The sequence below is a fragment of the Microcebus murinus genome, chromosome 6 (assembly GCF_040939455.1).
Source record: "Microcebus murinus isolate Inina chromosome 6, M.murinus_Inina_mat1.0, whole genome shotgun sequence".
Lineage (NCBI taxonomy): Eukaryota > Metazoa > Chordata > Mammalia > Primates > Cheirogaleidae > Microcebus > Microcebus murinus.
In genome coordinates, this window is record NC_134109.1 from 3813933 (window position 1) to 3828832 (window position 14900).

A 14900-nucleotide genomic window follows, 5' to 3' on the forward strand; every position below is an offset into this window, starting at 1 on the left:
AGACTGGGCCTAAGATCTGGCATAACTTAATATACACAGCAAAGAAGTTATCATTTTAAAACCTTTTGAGATTTCTTGTTACTACTCTATGTCCACTTTCTTTTGCTAATCTTTAACATCTTCTCTACACAACTGAAGTCCAAGTCCGGGGAAGGAGTGCGGGGGGTACATGTAAGCGCTGGGATGGAGGGTATGGAGAGTGCACTGTGCCGTATTGTGGTCTCCCATGAAGAGAAGAGGTGGTGTCCTAAGCCACTGGGGAGGGGGGGCTGAACAAGGTGGGCATCTGGGTTGCAGACCAGATGGGATGGAGAGGGCTACGGAGAATGCCCTGGGGCAGGTGTGGAGCCCATGCAGAAGGGCAGCTGCACAGCATCACAATCACAGAGAGCCTGGCAGGTGCATGCTCAGCAGAAATGTGTGGAATGAAGGACGGAGTGGTGCAGGTGCACCTGTATTCAAAGGCATGGTAAAGGCCACCCAGCCCACTCACCTGCCCCAGGACCCTCCCCCCCTCCTCTGGACAACTGGACCCTCCCGACACTGCTGACTTCACTTTCTGAATCGCCATCAGGCCTCCTGTTAACACCACTGGCCTGGTCAGGGCAGCTACTTCTCTCACCTGGAATCGCATCATCACTTACTACACCTCTAGTCCCAACTCTCCTCTGACCCACAGGGCTGTCAAGAGGTTTCTAATGCAAGTCCTATCACTTCTAGCTAAAAGTCCTTTAAGGGATCCTTGGCCCTTTAAGAAGTCAGCCTGCCTTTCCAGCTTCACAGATGCTCACTTCCCGAAGGACAGCAGAGTCACAGCCAGGCAAATCTCTGGGTTTCCTCCCCATGTCTCATGCCTTTGCAAATGCTATCGTTTCTTCTTGTTTACTTGTACCCCTGGGCAGGACAGGAAGCTCCTACTCCCGCTGCAACATTTTACTCAAATGTCAATCATCTCCAACACTTTCCTTGTTCCTACCCAGGAAAAGTTAGCACCATCTACTGAGTCTCAAAGGGAACAACAGAACATGGAATGGCCTATAGGAGATGCGTGATGCTAAAATCACATAATCAACTGTCTTCTTCTCCAACAAGTCAACATTTTTCAGATTTTCAGTCTGCGACCCTCCAGATTCCATGATGACAGATTGTTTTTATTTCATTTACTCCTTTACTCCTGAAATCTCAATTCATGGTTTCATCAAGTAATTTTCCATGATCATTTAATATAATACTATTTAAACTCTATTGTTCTCATTTATGCTACCAGGAATTATTTACATTTCCTCAACATGATATGTGTCTTCACAAGGCATGTTTTCTAGGCATACCCCATAAGTGGTATCTCTCAGTAAATGAATTTTACTTAGACACAGCCCCAAACAACTAGTATAATATTAGTAATGTTTTAAGTATATAATTATAGCTTATTAAATGAAGCAGCACATAAAGGTAGACAGGTGTAGTAAATATAGTCTGGAGACCAGGGACCTCGTCCAAATTTGGCTACTAACTACCTAAAGTTAAATATTTGACTTACTGTCTCTAGACCTCAATGTTTTGTCTCTAAAAAGGAAGAGCTGGACTGTAAGTTATGTGTTCACATGTTCATTTTCTCCCTGTCATAGGCTTCCCGGATCCCTCATTCCTGGTACACTACCAAGTACACAGAGCTGCTAAACATAAAACAAGAAAGAAAATCAATTCTCACTGAATAAATGCAAAGTCAACATAAGCCACAATCAAGATAGTTTTGGATTCTGTGCCAGTTATGAGTCTAAAGAAAGAAAAAGACACTTCTGTAGAGAATTTGATACCACAAGACTAACACTGACCTAAAAGAATAAATATAAAAACCAAAACAAAACAAGAATCAACAAGCCAGGTGCAGTGGCTCATGCCTTTAATACTAGCACTTTGAGAGGCTGAGGCCAAAGGCTCACTTGAGGCCAGGAGTTCGAGACCAGCCTAAGCAAGAGCAAGGCAGTCTCTACAAAAAACTAGAAAAATTAGCCAGGATTGCTGGCACATGCCTGTAGTCCCAGCTACTCAGGAGGCTGACATAGGAGGATCACTTGAGTCCAGGAGCTTGAGGTTGCAGTGAGCTATGATGATGCCACTGTACTCCAGCTGGATCGATGGATCTATCAATCAATAAATGAGCCAGGAACACTGAAAAGAATGAAAATGGTACCATAACAGAAAAAAAAACAGGCTGGGCATGGTAGCTCATGCCTGTAATCCTAGCACTCTGGGAGGCCAAAGCAGGAGAATCACTTGAGCTCAAGAATTCAAGATCAGCCTGACCAAAAGTGAGACCCCATCTCCACTAAAAATAGAAAAAATTAGCCAGGCATCATCAGGAAGCTGAGGCAGAAGTGCTTGAGCCCAGGAGTTTGAGGGTGCTGTGAGCTAGGTTGACGCCATGGCACTTTAGTCCCGGCAACAGAGTGAGACTCTGTCAAACAAACAAACAAAAAACAGAAAGAAAGGAAAGGGCAAAGGAAAAAAGAAAGAAAATGGAGAGTCCAAATACAGATCAAAATACGTATGTGAGTTTAACACAAGTGAAGGAAAAAACTCCAATAATTACAGATAGAACAATGGTGTAAATGAGGAGGGGAGGACAGAAGAAAATGCTGGTATATGTGTTTGTAATCTTGGCTGGGTACTTTTTCAGAATGATGGTACCCCAGATAAAACAGTGATACACCTTGACAGTTGTATATTATTCAGTGCTGAAAAGAAGTGAATTATGATGCCACGAAAAGGCAGGGAAGAACTTTAAGTACATATTACTAAGTGAAAGAAGCTAATCCAAAAAGGCTGCAGACTCTGAGACTCCAACTGTATGACATTCTGGAAAAGGCAAAACTACAAAGACAGGAAAAAGATCAGTGCTTGCCAGGGGTTGGGAAGGACGGGAGATGAACAGGCAGAGCAGAGGCTTTTTAGACCAGGGATTCTTTATGCTACTACAGTGGTGGACGCATGTCATCATACATTTGCCAAAACCCAAAGTCCATAACACAGTAGTAAACCCTAATGTTAACTCTGAGCTTTGGATGATAATAACATGTCAACGTAGATTCATTGATTATAACAAATACATCCTTCTGATGGACTCCAACAGGGCCAGTGCCGAGGCTACACGTATGTGGGAACTCTGTTCTTTCTGCTCTAAAAAATACGGTTGTACCTAAAACTGCTCTGAAAAATAAAGTCTATTAAAAAAAAGAAAAGAAAAAATGACATTTTTGTCCCTTAACCTAGGTATTCTATTTCTAGGACTTTACCCTAAAGAAATAAGAATGTTCACTATAGCTTTTTATTTATTCATTCAATCATTTATTTTATTTTTTATTGCTACATACTAGATGTATATATTTTTAGGATACATGCAATAAGTTGACACATTCACATAATCTAATTGGAGTAATTGGGATATTCATTACCCTAAACATTTATATTTTCTTTATACTAGGAACATTTGAATTATTCTCTCCTAGGTATTATAAAGTGTAGAATTAACGTTAACTATAGTCACCCTATTGATCTATCGGTTAAAAAAAACCCTGCAAGATTGCAAATATCTATAGATAATTTTGTTTTTAAAAAAGACAACTAAATTACAATACATCCATACTTGTTGAGGTCAAAAATTAGGAAGTTGTAGAAGTACTGAGAAGGAACAAAGTCCTAAATGTATTTTTAAGAATAAATTGATGAACAGTTCATATTTTATGATAAAAATGTATACATTAATCAATATGCATTAACATATCAGAAAAGGCATATGTATTGTAAAATAATAAAAATAGGAGAGCTTTCACGCTATCTGTATCATATATTGAATTTTCTACAATAGTATTATTTTTTATAACCACAAAATCATTTTATAAGTTCTCAGTAACCCTAAAAGGCAGAACTCTAAACAGCCGCTGTGAGAAGACAGAAACCAACATATGAAAGCCAGGGATGTACAGACACCTTTACATATAATTTTTGGGCATGTGCTAGAAATCTACACATGTCCTAAATCTCCTATTTCTACTTAAAGTCAGAATAAATATTGGACAGTCAAGACTTCCACAATTTTTCAAAACAAACAAGAAAGGTAAGTAGAAAAAACTTTTTTGCCTATAGGTTGGGGAGAAGAACAGGTGAGGGGAAAATGATGGAGATGGCAAAGAGAATAAACTCTGTATAGTTGTTTGTATCAACATTAATTACAATTATATTTCAAGGCATGGCTGAGATTAGACTACTGGTCAGGGAGTGTGATTCCCAAAGCTCCACAAATGGGAACTTGCTCAGAGGAACCTAACTCACATCAAGGGACTACACTATGTTCACATCCTCACACTTGAGAGGTAAAGTACATTCCCTTCAACCCACAATTCCATTCCTAGGAAATACTAGGAATACATTAAGAAAATACTAAAAAACAAAAAAGACAAAGCTCTGTGACTCAGTTTTTCACTGTAGTCTTCTTTTTTAATAGCAACAAATTAGAAATGATTTAAATTTTCAATGCAGCAATGGTTACACTAGGACAGTCATCTAATGGAATATTACAGTTATTTAAAATTTGAAAAAGGATCTTAACAACATAGGAACTGCTTACTTCAGTGGTTAAGAAGACAACACACAGACATACACACACACCAAGAGACGGTCCATCATCTCACTCATATAAATAGGTACAGGAAAGAAAGACTGGAAGAAACCCCCCCCCCCAAAATTTAATAGTTGTGATGAAATAATGGGTGAGGTCTCTTCCACTCTCAGGGCTGACCCATTCCTTCTCTGGAATGTATTATGCTTTAATAAACTTTGGCACTTTGCTTGCTTGCAAAAAAAAAAGGGAGCGGATTTTTTCTTCTGTATACTTTTCAGTGTCTTTTGAACTTTTAACAATTTAAAAATACTGCTTTTTTTTTTTTTAAGAGACAGGGTCTTGCTCTGTCACCCAGTCTGGAATGCAGTGTCATGATCACAGCTAACTGCAACCTCAAACTCCTAGGCTCAAGCAGTCATCCTGTCTCAGCCTTCTGAATAACTGGGACTACAGGTGTGTGCCACAGCACCTGGCTAATTTTTTTCAATTTTTTTTAAGAGATGGGGTCTTGCTATGTTGCCCAAGCTGGTCTCAAACTCCTGGCCTCAACCAATCCTCCTGCTCAGTCTCCCAAAGTGCTGGAATTACACCCAAGAGCCACTGTGCCCAGCCATAAGTCACTTTTAAAGTTTAAGGTTTCGGCCAAATTTAAAAATTACTACGAGCAGTGCTTGCAGTTAATTACAAATTTATTTTTGGCAATACTACTGTTTAAAAATCTATTAACTTTCCATATTCTGCTCTTTTCTTCCACATCTATGAAGAATAAGATAATATTAAAATTAAATACTGACTCCAAAGACTACATTAGGTAATACAATGGCAGGAGATACTAATAGAACTTAAAGTGTAATTAACAGAAGGATAGTGGCTGGAATGAAGACAGGTCTGAGGCTTTAAGAACGTAGCCTGAGAGGTACATCATAGTGCGACCCAGGAATGAACAATCAGTAAACCTGGATGCTACTCCTGGCTCCAAGACAATCTATGTTAGTTTCACAACCCTCTTTCCACTATGCAGTGTCATCTGCAAAATAGAGACAAATCTTTCTCTTGAACACTGAATGATGCAGGAGCATGAAAAGCATTTTAGTACTATGCTTGGCATAAAGACTTAACAAGTGCTCACCATGCTTAATATTCAGTTCTGAAAACCACAATTTAACACAGGCACTGTGACCAACCGGAATATATCAGGAGGGCAACAGACATGAAAAGAGACCCAAAATTCAAACCATCTGAAAAAATGCTCGAAGCAACAAGGTTGGGGTAACTTGGACTTGGACAGTAAGGGAATTAGGATGACTGAACATCTATCTACAAACTCATCTGGAAGCAGATTTACTTAGCAGAGTAAAGGAAAACAAAGTTTTACAAATTACAAGGAGGTGGATTTTCCACTTTCTGTAAGAAATAACATGTTCAAAAATGGAATGGATCGCTTTTGAAAGGTACTGCAAAGTGCTGGGGGGGGGGGGGAACAATACTTAAAAAAGGTCTTCCCAGGGACAGTAACGGCATTAGAAATGCCAACTTTGCTCATTACTCTACTCTTCATCAAAAACTCATAAAACAGCAGCCAGACAGTGGTAAAATTAAGATAATCTTTTTTTTAAAAATCAGATTAGATTGAGAAGAGTCTTGATATTGCTAAGATTAACATTACTAAGAGTACTTGGATTTTCCATGCCTCATTAAGGGTATCATACAAAAAAATGGATACTTCGAGGTCAAAATTCAACATGCCTCCTTATAATGTGAGCTCTTAGCACCTCAAATACACTAACACAGATTGTGAATATGCACGAGGAAGATGGAGAACATGCATCACCTCACACTGATTTGGCACTGGAATCCTGTTCACACCTATTTTAATGCAGCAAAACATAACTGGAAAATCCTAATCAAAGCCTCAGAGTTCTCTGCTTTACTCACAGTTTCACAGATTGCCCCTGCACGTTTACCACTGGTAGCTTTCTAAGCCCCACCGTGTTTGAGAGGAATGATTCTTAATCTACTTTTTTCAAAGATCCCTCTGCGGATCCAATGTTCTTTCCTCACCAGAAAAACGCACATTATATCAAAAATGTGTTAGTCAACAAACCCATATAAATACCATCCATGGACCTCCAACGAAAATTTCTCAAACAGGGGATTTAGTTTGTCTTTGCTTTTTTAAGTTATGAAGACAACAAAGACTTTGAAAATGGCAAAGACTTATACTAATATATTAGGAGGTGTAAAATTAATCTTGCATGGTATCATTTGAGCAGAGGAGAAAATACAGCTAATATTAATGGCTATAGGACCCCTACCCTCAAAATAAAATGTAGCTCAGAATATTTACCCTAATCAAATTTTAAACACTGTCAAATAGCCAATTCAAAAACTGAACTTCCAGTTAGGCTCATGTCCTACATTATAAGTCCTATTTCCGATGATATACATCTGTCCTTTGTAATCCTTCAAATTAAAACTTATTTAACTCTTTGTCTTTATAGAGCTGTAAAGTCCCAGCTGAGGGAGTTATACTGCATTAAAATTTTCTTTCCATTCTGAGCCTTTTCTCTTAGTTATGTCAGTATTAGCTTATATAGCTCCTTTATTCCCCCCTTTGGGAGTCAGGGGTCTGTCACCCAGGCTAGAGTACAGTGGAACCATCACAGCTCACTGTAACTTTGAACTCCTGGGCTCAAGTGATCCTACTGCCTCAGCCTCCCAAGTAGCTTTGACTACAGGCATGTGCCACCACGCCCAGCTAATTTTTCTATTTTTCTATAGAGACAGAGTCTTGCTATGCTGCCCAGGCTGGGTTTCAAACTCCTGGCCTCAAACAATCCTCCTGCCTCTGCCTCTCAAAGCACAGGGATTACAGGTGTGAGCCACCACACCCAGCCTTATGCAGCATTTTGAAAAACATGGAAGATTATTAAATCATAGGTTAGGAATCTTTCATTCATTATGACAGATCACAGTAATGAAATACACACTTTCGAACTCTTCAAGTTATTTTAAAGCGTAAGAGAAATATAACATAAATATAAGACCTTTCAGCCATAAAGGTGCCTTTAAAACTTTATATTAAATAGGAAAGGTGGAAAATAAAGGTGCTTTAAGACTTACGTTTTGCTTCTGACAGATTCTGATTAGGTGACCAGACCAACATGCCAAGATTGTCACGTTCTTGACTGCGTCTTGCCAATTTGGCTTGGTAGAAAGAAAAAAGAATATTCTTGTTAAACTTTAACAGGTATAAAAAGCAGTAAGCAACATGCTTCTTGTCTTTTAAGCCTCAGAACATGACATCACCCACTCTTTACCTACATCTGCCCCAACAGAACCACACACTTAACATCACGTCAGGAAGATGGGGTGGGAGAGGCCACAAGTTCTTTCTTACCCTACATCTCTCTTTTTTTTTTTTTTTTTTTTTTTTTTGAGACAGGGTCTTACTCTGTTGTGGAAGCTGGAATGCAGTGGCGTGACCCTAGCACACTGTAGCCTTGAACTCCTGGGCTCACGTGATTCTCCTGCCTCAGCCTCCTGAGTAGCTGGGACTACAGGCACATGCCACCACTCTCGACTAATTTTTTTTTATTTTTTGTAGAGATGAGGTCTCACTATGGTGCCCAGGTTGGTCTTGAATTCCTGGTCTCAAGCTATCCTCCCGCCTTGGCCTCTCAAAGTGCTGGGATTACAGGCATGAGCTACCGCACCTGGCATATTGTATTTATTAATAATAAAGTTCCCAAAGCACAAGAGTAATGATGCTCGCAAGCTGTTGTAATTGTTCTATTTTATTATTAGTTGTTGCTAATCTCTCACTGTGCCTAATTTATAATATAAACTTTATCACATGTATGTACTATAGGAAAAACAATAGTACATACACAGTTCGTTACTATCCGTGGTGTGAGGCACCCACTGGGGGTCTTGGAATGTATTCCTTGTGGATAAGGGTGGACTACTGCATACATGTCTTAACACTCACAAATATATAGACCCAAAATTAGTCAACTTAGCTACATGAAAATTGAAAAATATAAAGACAATGAAAGCAAAGCAATGCCATTAATTTCTGGGTAGATACTGATGTCTGCTGAAGGTGCTAACTCTGAGGCTACTCTCTTTGTTTAAAGTCAATCACCAAATGTTACAGATCTTAAAAAATAAGCCCACACCTATCTGGAGTAATTAGAAAGATGATAAGGAAATTGAAATTAACAGTTGCCATCAAGGGGGAGAAAAAAGGGAATTGACACTGCTAGTGGGAATGTGTAGTTGTACAACTATTTCAGGGAGAAATCTAGCACCCTATGATAAGGTTGAATTAAAGACTTCCTGCTACCCAGCAATTCCATTTGTTGACTTGATATATATGCAACAGCAATGTTTTCCAAATTGCTTTTCAGACCTATTGATATTAATTCATTGGGTCCCTCATCAGCTTTTCTTAAAAAGGAGTAAGAATGGAAAATATTAGCATATTTCATTAAGTGTGTGTATACAAACTATCACTGAAGATTTTTAAAAGTCTGCAAGTCCCTGCCCTAGAGACTTCAAGAGGTACACATAGAACAGCGTGTTGCTAAGTTTAATGTGTCAACTTGGCTAGCCTATAGTTCCCAATTATTTAATTAAACACTAAGTGTTGCCATGAAAGTATCTGGTAGATTTAGTTAACATTCATAATTAACTGGCTTTAAGGAAAGGAGATCATCCTCTGTAAAATGGGTGGGCCTCATCCAATCCACTATAAGGCCTTAAAGAGAAAAACCGAGAATTTCCAGAAGAAATTGAGACTGAAGCCTCAACTCCTCCATGCAGGCCTGCCCAACAGATTTCAGATATGTCAGGCAGCCACAACCACATAAACCAATTCCTTAAAATAAATCTCTAGAATGTGCACAAAGACACACACCCATACATATTCTATTAGTTCTGTTTATCTGGAGAACATTGACTGATATGGAGATTTAGTATAACACTGTTTATAGTACCACAATACAGGAAAATCTTTACAGCTCATCAACAGGGATTGGAAAAATTGTGGCATATATAACAATTTCAAAGGAATTAAATACAGAAAAACAATCACATCTAAAGATATCAACCACTTTCAACACAAAAAGTTAAAGGAAATGTATACTATCATATACTAAAGTACAAAACTGGTACCATTAGTTATGGGGGCACATACTTTTAAAGAATAAGATATGCATGATAAAGACATTAAAGAATCAGGTTAACAGCCATTCTAAGAGAGGGAGCTCTTGCTTTGTAACTTCTGTAACTGCTCTTTGCAAATCTGGGTGGTAGTAAACAAGTAGTAGACAAAAATTTTTATGTTTGTACAATTTCAAAACACTTTTTAAAAAGATTTAGAAAGGTCAGGCATGACGCCTGTAATCCTAGCACTTTGGGAGGCCAAGAAAGGAAGATCACTGGAGGCCAGGAGTTTGAGATCAGCCTGGGCAACCTAGCAAGACCCCATCTCTACAAAAAAATTTAAAAATTAGCCAGGCGTGGTAGTGCATAGCTGTAGTCCTAGCTACTAGGGAGGCTAGGGCTGGAGGATCACTTGAGCCCAGGAGTTGGAGGTTGCAGTGAGCTACCAACATGCCATAGCACTCTAGCCTGGGCAACAGAACAAGACCTTATCATTCATTCATACACACATACATAAAAGCCTTCACTGTGTGATTTCATGTTACCTAAGACAGTGTCTCTGCTCAAATTTAAAGTTACCTTGTCTCATAGGAAGAAAAAATACTCTTCTAGTGTTATTTTCTGTTCTGCCCTGAAACCCTGAATTAGTTATTAATCAATAACACTGCATTTTATTTGACAACTGTTTGGGAGCAGAGTAGCCAATTACATTTACATTCCCACCAGCAGTGTAGGAGGGTTCCAATTTCTCTACATTATCACCAACACTTGTTATTATTTGATCCTTTTTTTTTTTTTAAAGAGATGGGGGCTGGGCGCAGTGGCTCATGCCTGTAATCCTAGCACTCTGGGAGGCCAAGGCGGGTGGATTGTTCGAGGTCAGGAGTTTGAAACCAGCCTGAGCAAGAGCGAGACCCTGTCTCTACTATAAATAGAAAGAAATTAATTGGCCAACTAATATATATATACAAAAAATTAGCCAGGCATGGTGACGCATGCCTGTAGTTCCAGCTACTCGGGAGGCTGAGGCAGGAGGATTGCTTGAGCCCAGGAGTTTGAGGTTGCTGTGAGCTAGGCTGACGCCACAGCGCTCACTCTAGCCTGGCGAGACTCTGTCTCAAAAAAAAAAAAGGGGGGGGGAGGTGGAGTTTCACTGTGTTGCCCAGGCTGGAATATAGTGGCTATTCCCAGGCACGATCCCAGCGCACTGTAATACCGACTTTCTGGACTAAAGTGATCCTCCCACCTCAGTCCCCCTAGCAGCTGGGACTATAGCATGCACCACCACACCTAACTGACTTTTTAATTTTAGCCAACAGGTGTGAAGCAGTCTCTCACTGTGATTTTGATTTGCATTTCCTTGATAAATAATGATGTTGAGCATATTGGATGTGTTTACTGTCCATTTGTATATTTTCCTTGGAGAAATGTCTATTCGGATCCTTTGACTACTTTTAATTGAATTATTTGTCTATAATAGAATGCTGGGAATGTAAAATGGTACAATTCCTCAAAAGGATAAACAGTAACCATGTAACTCAATAGTTCTACTCTAAGGTATATAGCCCTGATAAATAAAACCATGTCCACAAAGTAACTTGTACACAAATGTTCACAGCAGCATTATTCATAATAGCCAAAAGGTGGAAGCAACCCAAATGCCCGTCAACTGATGACCGAATAAACAAAATGCAGTATTTATCTATATGTTGAATTATTATCCTTCCATAAAAAGGAATAAAGTACTAATACATGCTCACTATGGATAAAACTTGAAAACACTATGCTAAGTGCAAGCAGCTAGTAACACATACAAAGAACCCAAAACATGTTGTGTAACTTCTTTTATATGAAATGTCTGGACAGAAAGTAGATTAATGGCTGCTAGACACGGGTACTTGGGAATAATGGGAAGTCACTGCTAATAGGTATGGGATGATGAGAATGTTTTAAATTTGATTTGTGATGATGGCTGTACAACTCTGAAAATATTGAAAAACCACTGAATCATACATTTTAAATAGTGAATTGTATGTTTTGTGATTATCTCTCTCTTTTTTTTTTTTTTTTGAGACAGAGTCTCACTCTGCTGTCTGGACTAGAGTGCCATGGCATCAGCCTAGCTCACAGCAACCTCAAACTCCTGGGCTGAAGCGATCCTACTGTCTCAGCCTCCCGAGTAGCTGGGACTATAGGCATGTGCCACCATGCCCGGCTAATTTTTTCTATATATATTAGTTGGCCAATTAATTTCTTTCTATTTATAGTAGAGATGGGGTCTCGCTCTTGCTCAGGCTGGTGTCGAACTCCTGACCTCGAGCAATCTGCCCACCTCGGCCTCTCAGAGTGCTAGGATTACAGGCGTGAGCCACTGCGCCCGGCCAATAAGCCCATTTTAAAAGGGATAAAGTAGCTGGGCATGGGGGCTCATGCCTGTAATGCCAGCACTTTGATTACCTCAGGTGATAATCTAAAGAAAAACTAAAAGATACAGAAGATCTAAACACAATAAACAAGCTTTTTTATTGGACATGCTTTGAAAGCTGTGTCTAATAATTACAATATAAACATTAAGAAAATTTACAGAACAGTTACAAAAACTGACTATGTATTAATACAAGGTCATAAAGCATCTCTTCAAACATGCTAGAGAATAGCATATAGATTACATGTTCTAATTACAATGAAACTAAAACACAATTAAAACATACACCAAAAATCTTTATATATTCAGAAGTGATAAAATACTCAAATAACTATCAGTCAACAAAAAAATCTTAACAAAAATGTAAGTTACTTAAAATTGAACGAGAAGGGACTATAAACTTATGGGAAATAATGGAAGGGGTAGTTTTAAGTATAGCTCTGAATGCTTATGATAAAATTAGAGAGCCTAAAAATTAGTTTGCTAAGCTTCCAACTATAAGAACTTGGAAAGAGCAATAGAATAAACCAAGCAAAGCAGAAGGCAGGCAATGAAAATCAGAAACTAATGAAACCAAAAATAGAGAGGATTAACAAAGCCTGAAGGTCCTTCAAAAAACAAAAAACAAACAAAAAAACACAATAAAATAGACTGATCTCTACATAATTAGTTTTTCTTTTTTTTTTTTTTTTTTTCTTTTGAGACAGGGTCTTTGCTCTGTTGCCTGGGCTAGAGTGCAGTGGTGCGATCATAGCTCACTGCAAACCTCCAACTCCTGGGCTCCAGTGATCCTCCTGCCTCAGCCACCTGAGTGGCTGGCACTATAGGTATGAGTTACCACACTGACCTAATTTTTAAATTATTTTGTACAGATAGGATCTTGCTATGTTGCCCAAGCTGGAATCTACAACAGAATTTAATAAAGATAAGTAAAAGAAGGGGCCGGGCACAGTGGCTCACACCTGTAATCTTAGCTCTCTAGGAAGTTGAGGCAGGAGGATTGCTTGAGCTCAGAAGTTAGAGACCAGCCTGGGCAATATCGAGACCCGCTCTCCACTAAAAATAGAAAAAGTAGCTGAGTGTCTTGGCATGCGCCTATAGTCCCAGCTACTCCGGAAGCTGAGGCAGGAGGATCCCTTGAGCCCAGGAGTTTGAGGTTGCAGTGAGCAGTGATGACACCACTGCACTCTACCCAGGGTGACAGAACAAGACTGTCTCCAAAAAATAAAAGTTATAAACAATATTAAGCCAAAATTTGAGCATTGAGGCAACAGTTCTGTTTATATGAAATTATATATGCAGTATCCTCTTATAGCAGAAGTAGCAGCAGCCACTGCTAACATCAGGTGCTGCTCAAACACTTAACGTGCATTAACTCATTCTATCTTCACACACACTGAAATAAGTACTGCCACCCCCAGGATATATGTAAAGGGAAAGGCACAGAAGGGTGAAATAATTTGCATAGAGACACACTGTGGCTCCATGAGCAAGGTAAATTAGACCACTCTGTACACTGCTCTTGGGAGCTTGGGGGTGTCTTTGGGTTACTGTGCAGAAGGAAGAGACTCTACATGGCACTGACTGGAAGGGAAAGACAAGTTACCATGAGCCACAATAAGGCCACTTGAACCCCTGTTTAGGTTCCCCTACTCTCCCAGGACCCACCCACCACGCCCTGAAGAGCACTCTTTGTTTTAAGTCTGTGGAGTGGAGGGGAAGGAGCTGTTCTGCAATTAAGGGTCCACTATGTCCTCAATGACCTGAATCAGAACTGAAAGAGGAAGCCAAGAAAGAGAAAGACCAAATAGATGAACACAGAGGAAGGACAGAGAGATCAGACAGAAATGAAATGGTCTGTCATTTCCTTCCACATATGCTTGTCTTGACATCAATAATCATGTAAGATAATCTCATCATTCTGAGACATGTTCACAATTATAAGTTTTAGCAATACATGTCTTGTTTTTCACAATCTTAATTCCTCTTGAAATGCTTTCATTTTACTACAAGCTTAATTAAGAAGTATGAAAATATTAATAGCAGTAATAGCATAATAAGCTACAAATCAAATGGTACCTTCTTGCTCCTGACGAGAAAACTGAAGTTAAAAATTATAAGCCTATACGAAGTGCTAAAAGGGTTCTAATATCCACATTACTATCACCATATCTTCACAGTATGCAACCATCTTAACCTTACATTACCTCTCATAAATAGGATGGCTGTTTTGTTTGCTCTAGAAGTTAGTGAACTCAATGGAATATTAATCAATTCTAAGAAATGACAGTGAGCTAGCACTGCTTATATTATCCTGGTTTAAGCTTAAGCCCATTATCCAAGGTGAGGTGACACAAGATCAGAAAAATGGGCTCCACATACAGTTGCCATCAAATTGGTACTGACTGAGTAACACTATGGTGTTCAAATGGTGGTGGTGTTCACCAGGCATGGGGGGGGTTGACCCACAACTGAAGGATGTGGTGAGCAGTGTGGAAGGCAAGGGTATACCTCTAACCTTTGCTAGGGAGAGGCAAAGATATAAAATGTAACCAAAATGTTCATACTTTCATATTTTCTTGAAAAAAAAATCCTAATGAGATCTGTAATTTAGTTAATAGTATTGTATCAATGTTAATTCTCTGATTTTGATCATTGTACTGTGGTTATGTAAACTGCAAACATTAG

General features: G+C 39.1%; 1 protein-coding gene across 2 annotated transcripts in view; it reads right to left on the reverse strand.

The window, feature by feature from the left end:
• RCOR1 (REST corepressor 1) overlaps positions 1-14900 on the reverse strand; it is a 129496-nt gene that overhangs the window by 44000 nt on the left and 70596 nt on the right. For both annotated transcript variants that reach the window (XM_012746388.3, XM_012746387.3), the window contains exon 3: positions 7742-7825. In XM_012746388.3, coding sequence (XP_012601842.1) covers positions 7742-7825 — 84 coding nt within the window. The remainder of the gene's footprint in view (positions 1-7741; positions 7826-14900) is intronic.